This window comes from Ranitomeya variabilis, chromosome 2, assembly GCF_051348905.1.
Source record: "Ranitomeya variabilis isolate aRanVar5 chromosome 2, aRanVar5.hap1, whole genome shotgun sequence".
NCBI lineage: Eukaryota > Metazoa > Chordata > Amphibia > Anura > Dendrobatidae > Ranitomeya > Ranitomeya variabilis.
In genome coordinates, this window is record NC_135233.1 from 1,006,038,916 (window position 1) to 1,006,055,979 (window position 17,064).

Below are 17,064 nucleotides of genomic sequence, written 5' to 3' on the forward strand. Positions count from 1 at the left end.
TCGCCACACGCAACTCAACACACACAACTTGACACACGAAACTCGCCCTAAAACACACAAGTCTGGTATTATCCTTCAAAAATAAAAATCTGATTAATAAGCTGACAAACTACAAGAGCAACAAATGTACCATATAGGAATCTGGCAGCTGTCAGTCACATGACCAGTCTATTATGTGTATGTGTGAGCTAATATATACTGCCAGGGGGTGGGCTTACTGTTGGCTGGGGATTTATCAGGCTGCCAATTTAGCTTACAAATGCTGAGGTAAAAATACTGACCAAAAAACGTGTGAACGAGGTCTAATACAGGAGGAGATGACATACAGATATATACTATATACAGGAGGAGATGACACACAGGTATATACTATTTACAGGGGAGATGACACACAGGTATATACTATATGCAGGAGGAGATGACACACAGATATATACTATATACAGGAGAGATGACACACAGGTATATACTATATAGAGGAGATGACATACAGGTACATACTACATACAGCAGGAGATGACATACAGGTATATACTATATACAGAAGGAGATGACACACAGGTATATACTATATACAGGAGCAGATTACCTACAGGTATATAGTATATACAGGAGGAGATGACATACAGGTATATGCTATGTATAGGAGGAGATGACATACAGGTATATACTATATACAGGAGGAGATGACACACAGATATATACTATATATAGGTGAGATGACACACAGGTATATACTATATACAGGAGGAGATTACATACAGGTATATATTATATATAGGAGGAGATGACATACAGTTATATACTATATACAGGGGAGATGGCACACAGCAGGTATATACTATATACAGGGGAGATGGCATACAGGTATATACTATATACAGGAGATGACATACAGCTGTATACTATATATAAGGGAGATGACAAACATGTATATACTGAGGTGAAAATGAGAGGTGTGAGGTGAAAATGAAAAGGTGTGAGTGCAAAATGAGAGGAGTGAGGGAAAATAGTGGAGTGATCGGAAAATGACAGATGTGAGGTCGGGAGTTAGGGAGGAATGAGAGGAGTGAGGGGGAAAATAAGAGGAGTGAGGGGGAAAATGAGAGGTGTGAGGGAGAAAATGAGAGATGTGAGGGGGAAAATGAAAGATGTGATGGGGAAAATGAGAGGCGTGATGGGAAAATAAGAGAAGTGAGGTGCTATAACTAACCACAGATATTTACTATGCCCAGGCAACACCGGGCTCTTCAACTAGCTTAGATTTACAATCGCCATGCTTTTCTCATGGTCAACTTTATGTGGCCTGTTCAAGAGTTGGAACAGCCAAAAATCTGTTTGTCTTTGCACCTGAAGGAAAAACTAAGAATGTCCTTTATCAAAAGGCTCTCGAATAAGTAGTAGAAGATTACTTCACAGTTCTTGGCCAATTTAGTTAAATCTGTGTGGAATATCTCTGGTGTTGAAATATATGTTGTAAAATGCTTCTATTAGCTTAGTTTTTGCCTTTTAATAATTACATTTCTATCTATTTGTTTTGTGTTTTTTTTTGTGCAGAATACATTTTTGTTAACACATTCTATTTTGCTAACAGCAGTTATTACCCCGGGCGAAGACGGGTAGTACAGCTAGTATATATATATATATATATATATATATATATATATATATATATATATATATATAGTGATGCAGTGACCCATGTTACAGCCAGGGGCCGCTGTATGTGCTCCTCAGTTTCCCATGGAGGCATATCTGTAAAAGTGATAATGAAAGTGCCGGGCATGATTATAAATGACCGGGATGTGTCGCAGAGGGAGTCTGCGCTGTAAGCCTGTAGTGTTGTTATGCTGGGACCTGTAGTCACACAAGTATTTGTATAGTTTGTAAAGGGAGGCTTGCAGGGTTAGCTGGAGAGTTAGGCGGGACTGGCTAGCCACACACACCTCCCATTTATGGGGATGGTTACAGGTACATAATGTGACCAAGGTTTGGGCTCACATGTTCAGGTGTATGATCCTGAATGGTCAGAGTGTGAAGTCCTGTGAATGGCCTGTGTTTTGGAATGTCCTGGAGTGGACTGGATTCCTGGAAGCACCTGGTGAGGCTATGTATTGATGGCCTGTGTGTTGGAAGTGCCTGGGACTGGACTTCCTGTATAGCGCATGGAGAGGCCGTATCTGCAAAGCTTGTGATGGTTGTGTTGGGGAAGCTACAGTTCCGTCTGCGGGTCTGGACTATCTGAAGTGCCCTGGTCACAAGGACGGAGATCCCAGCTCGGCAGCTTCCCTGGGAACCCGGACTGGCAGGAGTCAGTGTGTTGAGCAGGAGCAATCACTGGAGAAGGGCATCACGGTATAGAAGGAACAAGGCGAAGAGAAAAACCAGCAATCTGTTGGCTTGATACAATCAAAATAACAATGTTTTAAGACCCTGGTGGACCTATCTAGGCTTGCACAATATCGATCTTCCTACAGATCACTCTTTCATGAAGTGACCATGGCTCGAGATTGCGCCAAAGGTCATTAAATAAGTAAATAATTTTTTAAATCAGAAAACTCAACACCCCTTGCCTATGTCTCCTCTTCTCACTTCCACAGCACTGTGGTCACTCAATTAAGGGTACCGTCACACAGTACCATTTTGATCGCTACGACGGTACGATTCGTGACATTCTAGCGATATCGTTACGATATCGCAGTGTCTGACACGCAGCAGCGATCAGGGATCCTGCTGAGAATCGTACGTCGTAGCAGATCGTATGGAACTTTCTTTCGTCGCTTGATCACCCGCTGACATCGCTGGATCGTTGTGTATGACAGCGATCCAGCGATGTGTTCGCTTGTAACCAGGGTAAACATCGGGTAACTAAGCGCAGGGCCGCGCTTAGTAACCCGATGTTTACCGTGGTTACCAGCGTAAACGTAAAAAAACCAAACAGTACATACTTACATTCCGGTGTCTGTCCCCGGCGTCTCAGCTTCTCTGCACTGTGTGAGCGTCTGCCAGCCGGAAAGCGAGCACAGCGGTGACGTCTGACGTCACCGCTGTGCTTTCTGGCTATGGCGCTTACACAGTGGAGAGAAGCAGAACGCCGGGGACAGACACCGGAATGTAAGTATGTACTGTTTGTTTTTTTTACGTTTACGCTGGTAACCAGGGTAAACATCGGGTTACTAAGCGCGGCCCTGCGCTTAGTTACCCGATGTTTACCCTGGTTACCGGGGACTTCGGCATCGCTCCAGCGCCGTGATTGCAACGTGTGACCGCAGTCTACGACGCTGGAGCGATAATCATACGATCGCTGCGACGTCACGGATCGTGCCGTCGTAGCGATTAAAATGGTACTGTGTGACGGTACCCTAATACATTATACATAACACAATTACTACAAACTTAGTGTATCTAAAAGTAAATTATCTTTTTAGCAAATACCTCCCCACTGGGATAATCTATAAGCATCAAACTTCTGTCGCCTAAAGCTGGCCATACACATTAGATGGCTGTCTGATCAACAGTGTTTCTCAGCCGATAGTCCCATATTCCCATAGTTCCTCGGCTGAATGATCATTCCTGTGTTCTCTATAATAAATCTGCTGGCTGACACCTTGGCATCCCCACTCACATTAGACAGTCAGCTGAACCTGTTGATATCGGTGGTTTTGGCAGATATTAGGCTAATGTGTATGGGGCTTTTATGGTGAATCTAGCTCAGGCAGGCACTAAGTAATATATTTATTATGGCTAAATGTTTTTTTTGTAACAGGGGAGTATAAAATAATGACTTATGAATGCATCCTTTTTTTCCTTTGGTCAGGTGTTTGAGAGAGGATAAAGGAGATGTGGCTTTTGTAGAAGACACAGCATTAACAGGTAATGTCATGTAGGTGTCATTTTTATGGTTGTACTAGGACCTATGCAGCCATATCACTAGGGCACTGCAAAGTGACAAGAGCAAAACTACAGTATTCTAGCAAAACATCTCCAGTGCGTTTCACTTTTAATGTCTGATTGCTATTGAACAGTATGCAGATATAAACTAGCAGTGGGTTGTCTACCTATTGTTAGCGTATAAATATACAGTCCATGTGGAGGTAGACCTAGATAGGATGGTCAAAGAACTTCCTTCTATACCAATCACAATTTTAATTAAGGAAGTTCATGTAAAATTTAATTTTTAATGAATACTTTAAAAAATTACTACTCATTGCCATACTAGTGTGTTTACTCAAAGGAAACAATAATAATACGTATGCTCCAAACAAAGGCAGCAAACGTATGCTCAATGTATATTATTAATATTTGCAATTGCTCCAAATAAATAATCAATCATAAAAGGATCTTATCAAGGCAAATAAGATCATGTGGATCGCCATTGGAAATGTCATTATTACTCATGCTTATGGTACTTCTTATTCAACCATCACATCTCTAACAGACGCGGGTGGTGTGGAGCTCATTCTATGCATTCGTCGGCCCACTTGTGACATGATCATAGAGCACCGAATGGTTTCCACGAGAGTTGGGGGTCTGCTGAAGACCCACGTGCCATTAATTATGATACTCCTGTGAAAGTCAGCCTTTAGCTGGCGTTCATAGGAGACCATGATTCCCATTATATATAGCAGAGCTATAGCACTGCTCTGTATAGTACAAGAAATCGGATGGTCGCTAAGTCACTAAGAGGACTAACAACACTAAGAGGACTAACAAATACAATAAAAAGTTAAGAAAATTTTTTTAAAAATATGAAATAAATAAAAATAAAATAAAAGTTTTAATTAGTCCGATTAAAAATAAAGAAATTAGAAAAAAACATATTTGGTATCACTTCACTCGTAAATGTCTGATGTATCAAAGTGTAAAACAAATTAATCCGATAAATAAATGACATAAGTAAAGGAAGAAATCGAAACTTCAGAATTATTGTTTTTCAGCTGTCGCAACATTGCAGTAGAATCATGATGGCAGGTCATTTTTAGCATTTAGTGAACCTAAAAAAGCCAAACAAAAAACAAGTGTGGGATTGTACTTTTTTTGCAATTTCAACGCGCTTGGAATTTTTTTCCCGTTTTCGAATATACGACATGGTAAAACTAATGGTTGGGTTCAAAAGTGCAACTCGTCCCACAAAAAACAAGCCCTCACATGGCCATTTAGACCAACAAAAAAAAAAAGTTATGGCTAATAAAAATGTAAAACCAAAAATACCTCTGGTCATTAAGAGGTTAATATACTGTATATCTTCTTCCCATATAAATTCCATGTATTGTTCTTTAGGGCAATACTCGGACAATTTTGAGCTGCTGTGTCCAGACAATACTAGAAGACCACTAAGCCAATACAAAATCTGTAACTTTGGAAGAATCCCCAGACATGCTGTGGTGACCAGAAGCTCCGGAGACAAGATGAAGGATATCACTGAGTATCTTCTTCAGGCTCAGGTAACATTATAAGCATCATCTGAAATTATTAGTATAGTCATACAAGGCGAGTGCGACTATCAGGTGGGCAGGTGGTGCATTCGCATATACACATCTCTGAAGAATTGTCACGTTATGGACAGAAATAGGGTTCAGTTAGGTAATTTTCAGCTTTTCAAGGAGGAATTCATCGGAAATAAACTAAAGCTAATTTATTTTCAGTGATGGTATAAAAAAGTTCTGCAAAATTTCCAATGCAAGTGAAAAGGTTTTGGAAACTCTGATTACATGTATAGGATGTAGATTGTCATCATGTAAAGATGGAGAAGTCTTTTACACACACTCAGATGACTTCTTATGTTTGTTGTCTGACCTGCTGCTTTAAGGTGTTAGATTTTATGTGAGCTGCAGTTTTCGTGGACATTTAGGAATGACAGGGTTAACTGTTCGTGACAGCCCAGGTGGGGATTCGTTAATTGGGCATTTTAGGAACTGAGTTCTTGTTTCAAAACTTTGTTAAGACAAGTAAGAGAAGTAACCTCAGAATTGCAGACTAGCACAGCTCTGGGTTATGTGTAGAAGAAAGAGAAAGCATTCTGGAGTACTGGTAGCAAGTCCTGAAAACAACCAACCAAAGAGTGTAAGAAGTTCTTACATACAGTAGGCAAGTAGAGTGTCTATAGTTACTGCAGAAGTGAACATCAGCCAGACAGAAAACACATTTTATCAACCAACAATCCTACAAGAAAGTGGCAGAAGCATTATCCTAGAAGTAAGAACAACTTAGTGGGAAGCTGGGACAAATCCGAACATAGTTGGGAACCACGGTCGTGCAGAGCTATGAGTCCAGGCCCATGAACAGGAACAGCTGCGGGTTTGACGCTGCATATTTGTACAGCATCAAGCCCACAGCAGCCAGACATTACAGCGTAGTGCATAGCATTTCTAGAAATCTGATGTCCACTATGTATGCATAGCCTCCTGCGGATCACCCACGTCTATCAAGACCGCAGCATGTCAATTTCTCTTGCAGAGGCGCTAGTTTCCGCAATAGAAATTACATCAATAGAAATGTAGAGGATGTGGTAAATCTGCACGGTTCAGTGAACACATATGGATGATTTACCTGTGTTCAATAGAAGGCAGCGCTTTGGATGTATCGAACATGCGCTGCGTCCAAAGTGCTGCTAGTTCCGGATCATGGGCACCCGTCCTTAGAAGTCTTAAGACTGCTGTGGGTTAGACAAGGTAGCCTGTATTCATGCAGTGGTGGACTATAAATGCCAACTTAATGTGGAAGATTTAGAGAAGAAATTCTAATTCTTGCCTCATGGGAGGATTTGGAAAAGTATCTGCTGCAGACGGTGTGCAGAAAGTAGTAAAAATGGATTTTACTAAAATGGATTCATGTGACTGTGAGATTGTATTAGAGAAGTGAAAGCTATTACCATGGATAAACATCTGTATGAAAACTCTATCAAATCCAAGTGAAGCAATGGAAAGAAACTGAAAAGGAGAAGATACAGATTAGATATTAGAAAAAACTTTTTTACAGTGAGGGTCATCATTGAGTGGAACAGGCTGCCACAAGAGGTGGTGAGTTCTCCTTCAATGGAAGTCTTCAAACAGAGGCTGGACATACATCTGTCTGAGATGGTTTAGTGAATCCTGCATTGAGCAGGGGGTTGGACACGATGACCCTGGAGCTCTCTTCCAACTCTAACATTCTATGATTCTATGAATACCAATCAATCTGATGTCCGTTATCTGTTATATTGTTCCAAATTCATCTACCTCAGTAAAAAACATTCTGTTGTTAACTTTAATGTCCTCTCTTCTCCTGCTTTTTAGTCCATCGCCTCCACTACACTACATCACAGACCTTTGCCACCGACCAAAAAGTGTGAAGTACCATTTGTGTGAGGCAAGATATTGTCACCACATCACACGTTTCACTGGTGTTGACGGTTTCCACATCTCCTCCTTCGGCCTCTACTCCTGTGATCTTCTATCACCTCTCTGTGACCCGGAGCTTTCTTTCTATTGCGCCATCCACTAATGCGCACCTCCCACTGTAGGTTGGGTTGTCTTCACAGGGTATTCCCTTTTTCTGGGCCAGACTTTTTGTCAGCTGGGCATTTCATTGTGCTCTATTGTGCCCTCCACTCCAAAGTTCGTCTGCTCTTCTTTTCCTTAGTACAACACCATCTTCATTGCACCACGAGTCTTCCTAAAAAAATATTCCTACAGGGCAAACCGATCCTGCCGACTATGCCAATTTAGGTGTAAGGAACATATCGAGATTTGCTTTGCTTCCCCAAAACACCCCTGAGTGTATGTGGAATTTGGAGATTTGCTGCTTATTCCTTTTCAGGCCACAAGTGGTTTGTTGGTACAGGTAGCTTGTAAATATGTGACATATCAATGAGACTAGAATCGTCTTTTAGAGAATTAAATATGGCATTTTGATAGTATAGGAATAGTTCAATAGTGACAGAATACACCACAAGCTTTCTAGCTCTGTTTTTACTTTCTTTATGCTCAACTATAATGGGCACCTTGTGTTCCTTCTGGGTCTGAATAGGATTTCTCTAAACCTCCAGAATCAGTTTACAGGTTGCCTTTCTGTAGCCCACTCCTTCTAGCTACCTACAAGAATTACACCTCCCTGAGCTCTGTTTATTTCTATGGCTGGTAATCACTGATAGTGAAAGAAACCTTCTGGATACTACTCCAATCTCTGCACTCCGGCCATGTAGGAAATCAGTTGTAGAAAACTTTGGTCTGGAACTTTCTATTCCTTTAACAAGAACTTCTGTCACTGAACACTCTTCCCAACTTATGGCCTTTTCCTTCTTAAGCAATAATGCTTCTTACTTCTTCAATAATTAATCATCAACTCCTTAACAAACAGGAAGGAGCTTCCTATGTTCCCACTTAAATCCTCCCAACCTGGGCTGGCACTAACTGTTAACCCTATCCAAGCTAATTACACTGTTGCAAAGCACAGTATATACAACCACATATAAAACAGATTAATGAATCACATTCATAGACATGTTTTTCATCAGATTTTCAGAAGAGGTGCCGACTAGTGATGAGCGAGTGTACTCGTTGCTCGGGTTTTCCCGAGCACGCTCGGGTGGTCTCCGAGTATTTGTTAGTTTTCAGGAGATTTAGTTTTCCTTGCCACAGCCGAATGATTTACAGCTACTAGCCAGGTTGAGTATATGTAGGGGTTGCCTAGTTGCTAGGGAATCCCAACATGTAATCAAGCTGGCTATTAGCTGTAAATCATTCAGCTGCTGCGATGAAAACTAAATCTCCCAGCAGTCCTAATTACTCGGAGACCACCCGAGCAACGAGTACACTCGCTCATCACTAGTGTCGACACTTCTTTCACATCTATACAATCAGAAAAGATGCTAATTTGAGGATTGGTAGATTAAATGTGTCAAATACAACACATTTAAACATCTCCTAAACACTTGCAATAAATACGATGAAGTGCAAAGGCCTTCATTGATGAACAACAAAGGGGAGGATTGTGTCAGTCACCTTTCTAATGAAGCTTGGTAGTTTGTAGTAACTTGTGGTTTATGATATTTTTAAAATCACAGAAAAAAGAGTGCAAACTATTCAGCTCCACTCATGGCAAGGATTTGCTATTTGAAGACACCACCAGCGCTCTGATAGCTCTTCCATCAGCAATGGACACTTTCCTCTTTTTGGGACCAGACTTGTTTAACGGCATGAAAACACTTAACGGTAGGAAACATATGTGGCTTAATTCTGGTATTGCATGACCTTAATAATCTCTAATTAATCAGTTTCAATTTACTTATAGCAGCAATTTATTTTTTGCCATTAGGAGCTCGTCCTCCTCAAGTTAACCAGCAAATACGGTGGTGTCCACAGAGCAAAAATGAGAAGAAAAAATGTGATGACTGGTCCTCAGTTAGTGGTGGCACCATTAAATGCACAGAGCCATCGTCTGCACTGGAGTGCATCAAAATGATTCTGGTAGGTGATCTTTATTAGCAGAAAGAAGCACCATATGTGGTCACTCAGAGATGGCGAGTAGATGGGGTGAGGACTAAGGACATCAGTAACATGACTTTATTCTATAATTTGCAGAAAGGTGAAGCGGAAGCAGTAAATCTTGATGTAGAACACGCATACACAGCACTGAAATGTGGACTGCTCCCATCGGTTGAAGAGTACCGCAATAAGGGTAACTTCAATTAGACCCAAAATATTTCCAATTTAACTCATCATGTGCATCCTAGTTTTGCCCAACAAGGGAACATTTGCACATCTCATACTTCACAATGGATAACAAGGGACATAGGGCCAGCACCAACATCTGGTGAACATAGGCATGTGCCAGGGGCCAATTCTTTCGGGGGGCCTACTCAATGCTGTGGGCACTGCATGTATGGAATAGGCTCAGGAGCAAAGTCTGCTCCATACAGCACAGATGCCAACTGCTTGTACAGCCAGCAACTGAGTGTAACTGGTGAGATCGTAGCCAGCTCTAAGAAATGGTTTAACACCTTAGATGCTGCTGGCCCGATGCTTGAGTCTAATTACTGTGATCAGAGGTCGCAGCAGAGAAACCCCTTAAGGGAACTACTGCATGAAATGCATCATTGGAAATTTAAATAAAGAACTTTTTTGTTACAATAGACATCTCCACAGTGAGTCTTACACAACGTTGACAATTAGGCAATCCAGCAGTGCTGAAGCACTACATTTTCTGTAAAACCATACATTTATTAATGTATTATGGATGCATCACTGGCCATATTAGTCCTTGACTAGCGATACCAGCCATATTAGTCCTTGACTAGCGATACCAGCCATATTAGTCCTTGACTAGCGATACCGGCCATATTAGTCCTTGACTAGCAATTTTGTGCTTGGACAACAAGGAGCCACAACAGAACCACTTCCTCCCCATACGTGAAAAGGTGAGGAGCACCTTGTCCACCCAGGTACCTTAAACATAATTACATGAGGTGCCACTCTTTTTTTTTATAGTTTCCTAGCACACTGTGCAAAATTTTAGTGGAAAAAATATTCAATGTATACTACAAAAAAAACAAAAAAAAAAAACATGAATTACGTTTTCTTCACCATTTCACCAAACTTGGAACTTTTCTCTCATTTTTCAGTGCATTTTATGTTAAAACTAATTCAAAATTGCAACTCAACCCGCTAAAAAAACAAGCCCCGATATGGCTACGTCAAGGGAAAAATAAAAATGTTATAGAAGATGACAAGAAAATAGCGAAATTCAAAATGTGAAAATTGCATATTCATATCTACGTGTATATAAAGAATGAACCTTTCAGTTTAGGAGAGCGGGACAAGAAGAGGCAGCTGGGAACCTACAAGTCAGACTAGTCAATAAATACAATAGCCACTGATGCATGTCAATTGTAAAACTCCTAACAGGAATACGTCCTACAATGGACATGAAGGATAACAGGGAAACTCCACTAATACGCAGATCCTACAAAACAGCTACGGAGTATGAATACCCATAAAGTCATAAGTAAAATGTAACAACTTTTATTAAACATAATCAAATCACATAAATAACAGACAAAGTACACATATAGTGCATGTAAGGCGTACAAACAACACTGTAAATAACACCAAGGGTATAGGAGGGCAGAGACTAATTGCTATTATGGGCATATTAGTTAGTCAGTAGAGCGTGATTGTTACCATAAAGTGCATAGTGCTTCCTATGAACCGGCATATGCCTGGTCCTTCCATCTGAGTTACTACTCAACAGCCCAGAATAGATATAAATAATGGTAATAAAATACTGCCAATCTTAGGCTACTTTCACACTAGCGTCGGGAACAACCCGTCGCTGCGCGTCGGGCCGACGTTCCCGACGCTAGTGTGGTCTCCGCCGCACAACGGGGGCAGCGGATGCATTTTTCCCACGCATCCGCTGCCCCATTGTGAGGTGCGGGGAAGTGCGGGGAGGTGGGGGCGGAGTTCCGGCCGCGCATGCGCGGTCGGAAAAAGCGGACCGTCGGGAGCAAAAAACGTTACATGTAACGTTTTTTGCTCCCGACGGTCCGCAACAGCACGTCGCACCCGTCGCACGACGGTTGCAACGTGTGTCATTGCGTCGCAAATGCGTCGCTAATGTTAGTAAATGCAGAAAAAACGCATCCTGCAAGCACTTTTGCAGGATGCGTTTTTTCGGCAAAACGACGCATTTGCGACGTAATGCAGTTAACGCTAGTGTGAAACTAGCCTTACCCGGATATAATTGGTGTCAGTGTGAGTCCGGCGGCCCTGACGCGCGTTTCGCGTAGGCTTCCTCGGGGGGACGTGAAAGTCAGACTAGTCAGCCTATATGAATAGTCTCCACAGGTTTTTCAAAGCATGTTTTCTCTGAAACACTGCAGCATTTTGGAGTAAAACATACATGGCAGCAATAATGGCTCTGGACTCTACGTCATGCTGCCTATGGTTTGGGCAACATGAATCTTCTGAAAGGTTAATTTTAAAACATATCATACACACTCTTTTAAAAACGTTATATGTAAAAAATGTTTTCTGTTTCTTTTTTTTTTTCGGCAGATGACTTGATCCCGTGCCAGATACCTGGGTCAGAATATTCAGGTAACATGCTGGTATCTATATATATATGAGGCATCGTGATTACTTGCTAATCCCGCCCTCTGCACAGTAGCTCTGCCCCCACCACATCACCACACACAATCCCGCCCTCACCACATCACCATACACAATCCCGCCTTCATCACATCACCACACACAATCCCGCCCCCCACCACATCACCACACATAATCCCAGCCCCTAATACATCACCACACATAATCCCGCCCCCCACCCCATCACCACACATAATCTCGCCCCCCACCACATCACCACACATATTCCCACCCCCCACCATATCACCTCACATAATCCCACCCCCAACACATCACCACACATAATCCCACCCCCAACACACATAATCCCACCCCCCAACACATTACCACACATAATCCCACCCCCCCACCACATCACCACACATATTCCCGCCCCCCACCACATCACCACACATAATCCCGCCCCCCACCACACATAATCCCACCCCCCAACACATAACCACACATAATCCCACCCCCCCACCACATCACCACACATATTCCCGCCCCCCACCACATCACCACACATATTCCCACCCCCACATCACCACACATAATCCCACCCCCCAACACATCACCACACATAATCCCGCCCTCCACCACATCACCACACATAATCCCGCCCCCCACCACATCACCACACATAATCCTGCCCCCCACCACACATAATCCCACCCCCCAACACATCACCACACATAATCCCACCCCACCACATCACCACACATAAGCCCGCCCCCACCACATCACCACACATAAGCCCGCCCCCACCACATTACCACACACAATCCAACCCCCCACCACATTACCACAATCCCGCCCTGCCACCACATCACCACACATAATCCCGCCTCCCCACTGCATTACCACAGATAATACCGCCCCCCACCACATTACCACACACAATAACGCCCCCCACATCACCACACACAATCCTGCCCCCCTCCACATGACCACACATAATCCCGCCCCCCACCACATCACCATACATAATCCCGCCCCCAAGACATCACCACACATAATCCTGCCACCCCCACATCACCACACATAATCCCGCCCCCCACCACATCACCACACATAATCCCACCCCCCACCACATTACCACAGATAATCCCGCCCCCACCACATTACCACACATAATCCCACCCCACCACATCACCACACATAATCCCGCCCCCGCACCACATCATCCACACATAATCCCGCCCCCCACCACATCACCACACATAATCCCTGCCACTAACACATCATCACACATAATCCTGCCCCCCACCACGTCACCACACATAATCCCGCCCCCCACCACATCAACACACATATTCCTGCCCCCCATCACACATAATCCTGCCCCCACACATAATCCCTCCCCCCCACATCACCACACATAATCCTGCCCCCCCACATCACCACACATAATCCCGCCCTGCCACATCACCACACATAATCCCGCCTTCCCACCACATTACCACTTATAATACCGCCCTCCACCACATCACCACACATAATCCCGTCCCCTTACCCCATTACCACACATAATCCTGCCCCCCACCACATCACCACACATAATCCCGCCCCCCACCACATCACCACACATAATCCTGTCCCCCACCACCACACATAATCCCACCCCCCCACCACATCACCACACATAATCCCTCCCCCCACCACATCACCACACATAATCCCGCCCCCCACCACATCACCACACATAATCCCGCCCCCACCAAACAATCCCACCCCCACCACATCACCACACATAATCCCGCCCCCCACCACATCACCACACATAATCCTGCCCCCCACCACACATAATCCTGCCCCCACCACATCACCACACATAATCCCACCCCCCACCACATCACCACACATAATCCCACCTGTCATGATTCCCAATGGCAGGGACATGGGCAAAAACGGACTAGCTCTAGGAAGATGGTATCTCAGGTAACCGCGATGCTGAACCTAACACGCAAATAAAAGTAGCCAGGGGGTGTGCCTACGTTGTATCCCTAGACACCTCGCGCCAGCCGGAGAGCTAACTACCCCTATAAGAGGAATACACAGACCTGGCTTGCCTCCAGGGAAACCCCAAAAGTTATAGTAGCCCCCCACATATAATAACGGTTAGGTAAGAGGAAAACACAAACGCAGTATGAATATAGATTCAGCAAAGTGAGGCCCTCTGACTAGATAGATGAAAATACAAAAGAGGACTTCGCGGTTACCTCAAAACCCTAAGCAGCCATCCTGAAACTACCTTAACTCCGTTATCAACTCATGACACCGGAGTAGTAATTTCAGATCACTAGAGCTTCCAGCAGCACGAGAAATATAAATGCATGCTGGACAAAACAAACACAAAAAGCCAAAGATTTCAACTTAGCTGAATTGCAGACTTGGAGCAGGTAGCAAGCAACAGAGATGCTCTGGTAACATTGATTGCCGGCACTAGAGTGACTGAGAAGCCAGACTAAATAGGAAACTCCCAATTTCCTGATGAAAACAGGTGCACTGGAAACACAAGACCAAAGTCAACCAGTACCACCAGTAGCCACCAGAGGGAGCCAAAAACAGAATTCACAACAGTACCCCCCCTTAAGGAGGGGGCACCGAACCCTCATGAGAACCACCAGGGCGATCTGGATGCGCCCTATGAAAGGCGCGAACCAAATCAGAGGCATGAACATCAGAGGCAGTCACCCAAGAATTATCCTCCTGACCGTATCCCTTCCATTTAACCAGATATTGAAGTCTCCATCTGGAAATACGAGAGTCCAAAATCTTCTCCACAACATACTCCAATTCACCCTCCACCAGCACAGGAGCAGGAGGCTCAACAGAAGGAACAACCGGTACCTCGTACCTCCGCAACAACGACCTATGGAAAACATTATGAATGGTGAAAGATGCTGGAAGGTCCAAATACATACAGGATTAAGAATCTCCAAAATCCTATAAGGACCTATGAACCGAGGTTTGAACTTAGGAGAAGAGACCTTCATAGGGACAAAACGAGAAGACAACCACACCAAGTCTCCAACACGGAGATGATGACCCACACGACGATGACGATTAGCAAACTGCTGAGTCTTCTCCTGAGACAACTTCAAATTGTCCACCACATGACTCCAAATCCGGTGCAGTCTATCCACCACAGAATCCACTCCAGGACAATCCGAAGACTCCACCTGACCAGACAAAAAACGAGGGTGAAACCCTGAATTGCAAAAGAAAGGAGAAACCAGAGTAGCAGAACTGGCCCGATTATTGAGGGCAAACTCTGCCAACGGCAAAAAGGTGACCCAATCATCCTGATCAGCAGACACAAAACACCTCAAATACGTCTCCAAGGTCTGATTAGTTCGCTCCGTCTGGCCATTAGTCTGAGGATGGAACGCAGATGAAAAAGACAAATCAATGCCCATCCTGGCACAGAACGCTCGCCAGAACCTAGACACAAATTGAGATCCTCTGTCAGACACGATGTTTTCCGGGATACCATGTAAGCGAACCACATTCTGAAAAAATAAAGGAACCAACTCCGATGAAGAAGGCAATTTGGGCAAGGGTACCAAATGAACCATCTTAGAAAAACGGTCACACACCACCCAAATGACGGACATTTTCTGAGAAACCGGGAGATCCGAGATAAAGTCCATAGAGATGTGCGTCCACGGCCTCTTCGGAATAGGCAAGGACAACAACAATCCACTAGCCCGAGAACAGCAAGGCTTGGCCCGAGCACAAACATTACAAGACTGTACAAAGGTACGCACATCCCGAGACAGGGAAGGCCACCAGAAGGACCTGGCCACCAAATCTCTGGTACCAAAAATTCCAGGGTGGCCCGCCAACACAGAAGAATGAACCTCTGAGATGACTCTACTGGTCCACTCATCTGGAACAAACAATCTCCCAGACGGACAACGATCAGGCCTATCAGTCTGAAACTCCTGCAAAGCACGTCGCAAGTCTGGGGAGACAGCAGACAAAATCACTCCATCCTTAAGGATACCCGTAGGCTCAGAATCACCAGAGGAGTCAGGCTAAAAACTCCTAGAAAGAGCATCTGCCTTCACATTTTTCGAGCCCGGCAAGTATGAAACCACAAAATTAAACCGAGAGAAAAACAATGACCAGCGCGCCTGTCTAGGATTCAGACGCCTGGCGGACTCAAGGTAAATCAGATTCTTGTGATCAGTCAAGACCACCACCTGATGTCTAGCACCCTCAAGCCAATGACGCCACTCCTCAAATGCCCACTTCATAGCCAAGAGCTCCCGATTACCGACATCATAATTTCGCTCGGCGGGCGAAAACTTTCGAGAGAAAAATGCACATGGTCTCATCACTGAGCAATCGGGACTTTTCTGCGACAAAACCGCCCCCGCTCCAATCTCGGAAGCATCAACCTCAACCTGAAAAGGGAGCGAAACATCAGGCTGGCGCAACACAGGGGCAGAAGAAAAGCGGCGCTTAAGCTCCCGAAAGGCCTCCACAGCCGCAGAGGACCAATTGGCAACATCAGCACCCTTCTTAGTCAAATCAGTCAGAGGTTTAGCAACACTTGAAAACCCAGTTATAAATCGACGATAGAAATTAGCAAAGCCCAAGAACTTCTGAAGACTCTTCAGGGAAGTAGGCTGCGTCCAATCACAAATAGCCCGAACCTTGACAGGATCCATCTCAACAGAAGAAGGGGAAAAAATATACCCCAAAAAGGAGATCTTCTGAACCCCAAAGATACACTTTGAACCCTTTACAAACAGAGAATTGGACCGCAAAACCTGAAAAACCTTCCTAACCTGTTGAACATGCGACTCCCAGTCATCCGAAAAAATCAAAATATCATCCAAATACACAATCATAAATTTATCCAGGTATTTACGGAAAATATCGTGCATAAAGGACTGAAAGACTGAAGGAGCATTAGAAAGACCAAAAGGCATTACCAAATACT

The 17,064-nt window shown here is 44.0% G+C and overlaps 1 protein-coding gene across 1 annotated transcript in view; it reads left to right on the plus strand.

Moving 5' to 3' along the window:
- Positions 1 to 17,064, plus strand: part of LOC143808514 (saxiphilin-like) — a 139,367-nt gene that overhangs the window by 74,830 nt on the left and 47,473 nt on the right. Inside the window, exons 9-14 of the mRNA XM_077291264.1 lie at positions 3,818 to 3,873; positions 5,281 to 5,444; positions 9,044 to 9,191; positions 9,295 to 9,446; positions 9,561 to 9,657; positions 12,036 to 12,077. Coding sequence (XP_077147379.1) covers positions 3,818 to 3,873; positions 5,281 to 5,444; positions 9,044 to 9,191; positions 9,295 to 9,446; positions 9,561 to 9,657; positions 12,036 to 12,077 — 659 coding nt within the window. The remainder of the gene's footprint in view (positions 1 to 3,817; positions 3,874 to 5,280; positions 5,445 to 9,043; positions 9,192 to 9,294; positions 9,447 to 9,560; positions 9,658 to 12,035; positions 12,078 to 17,064) is intronic.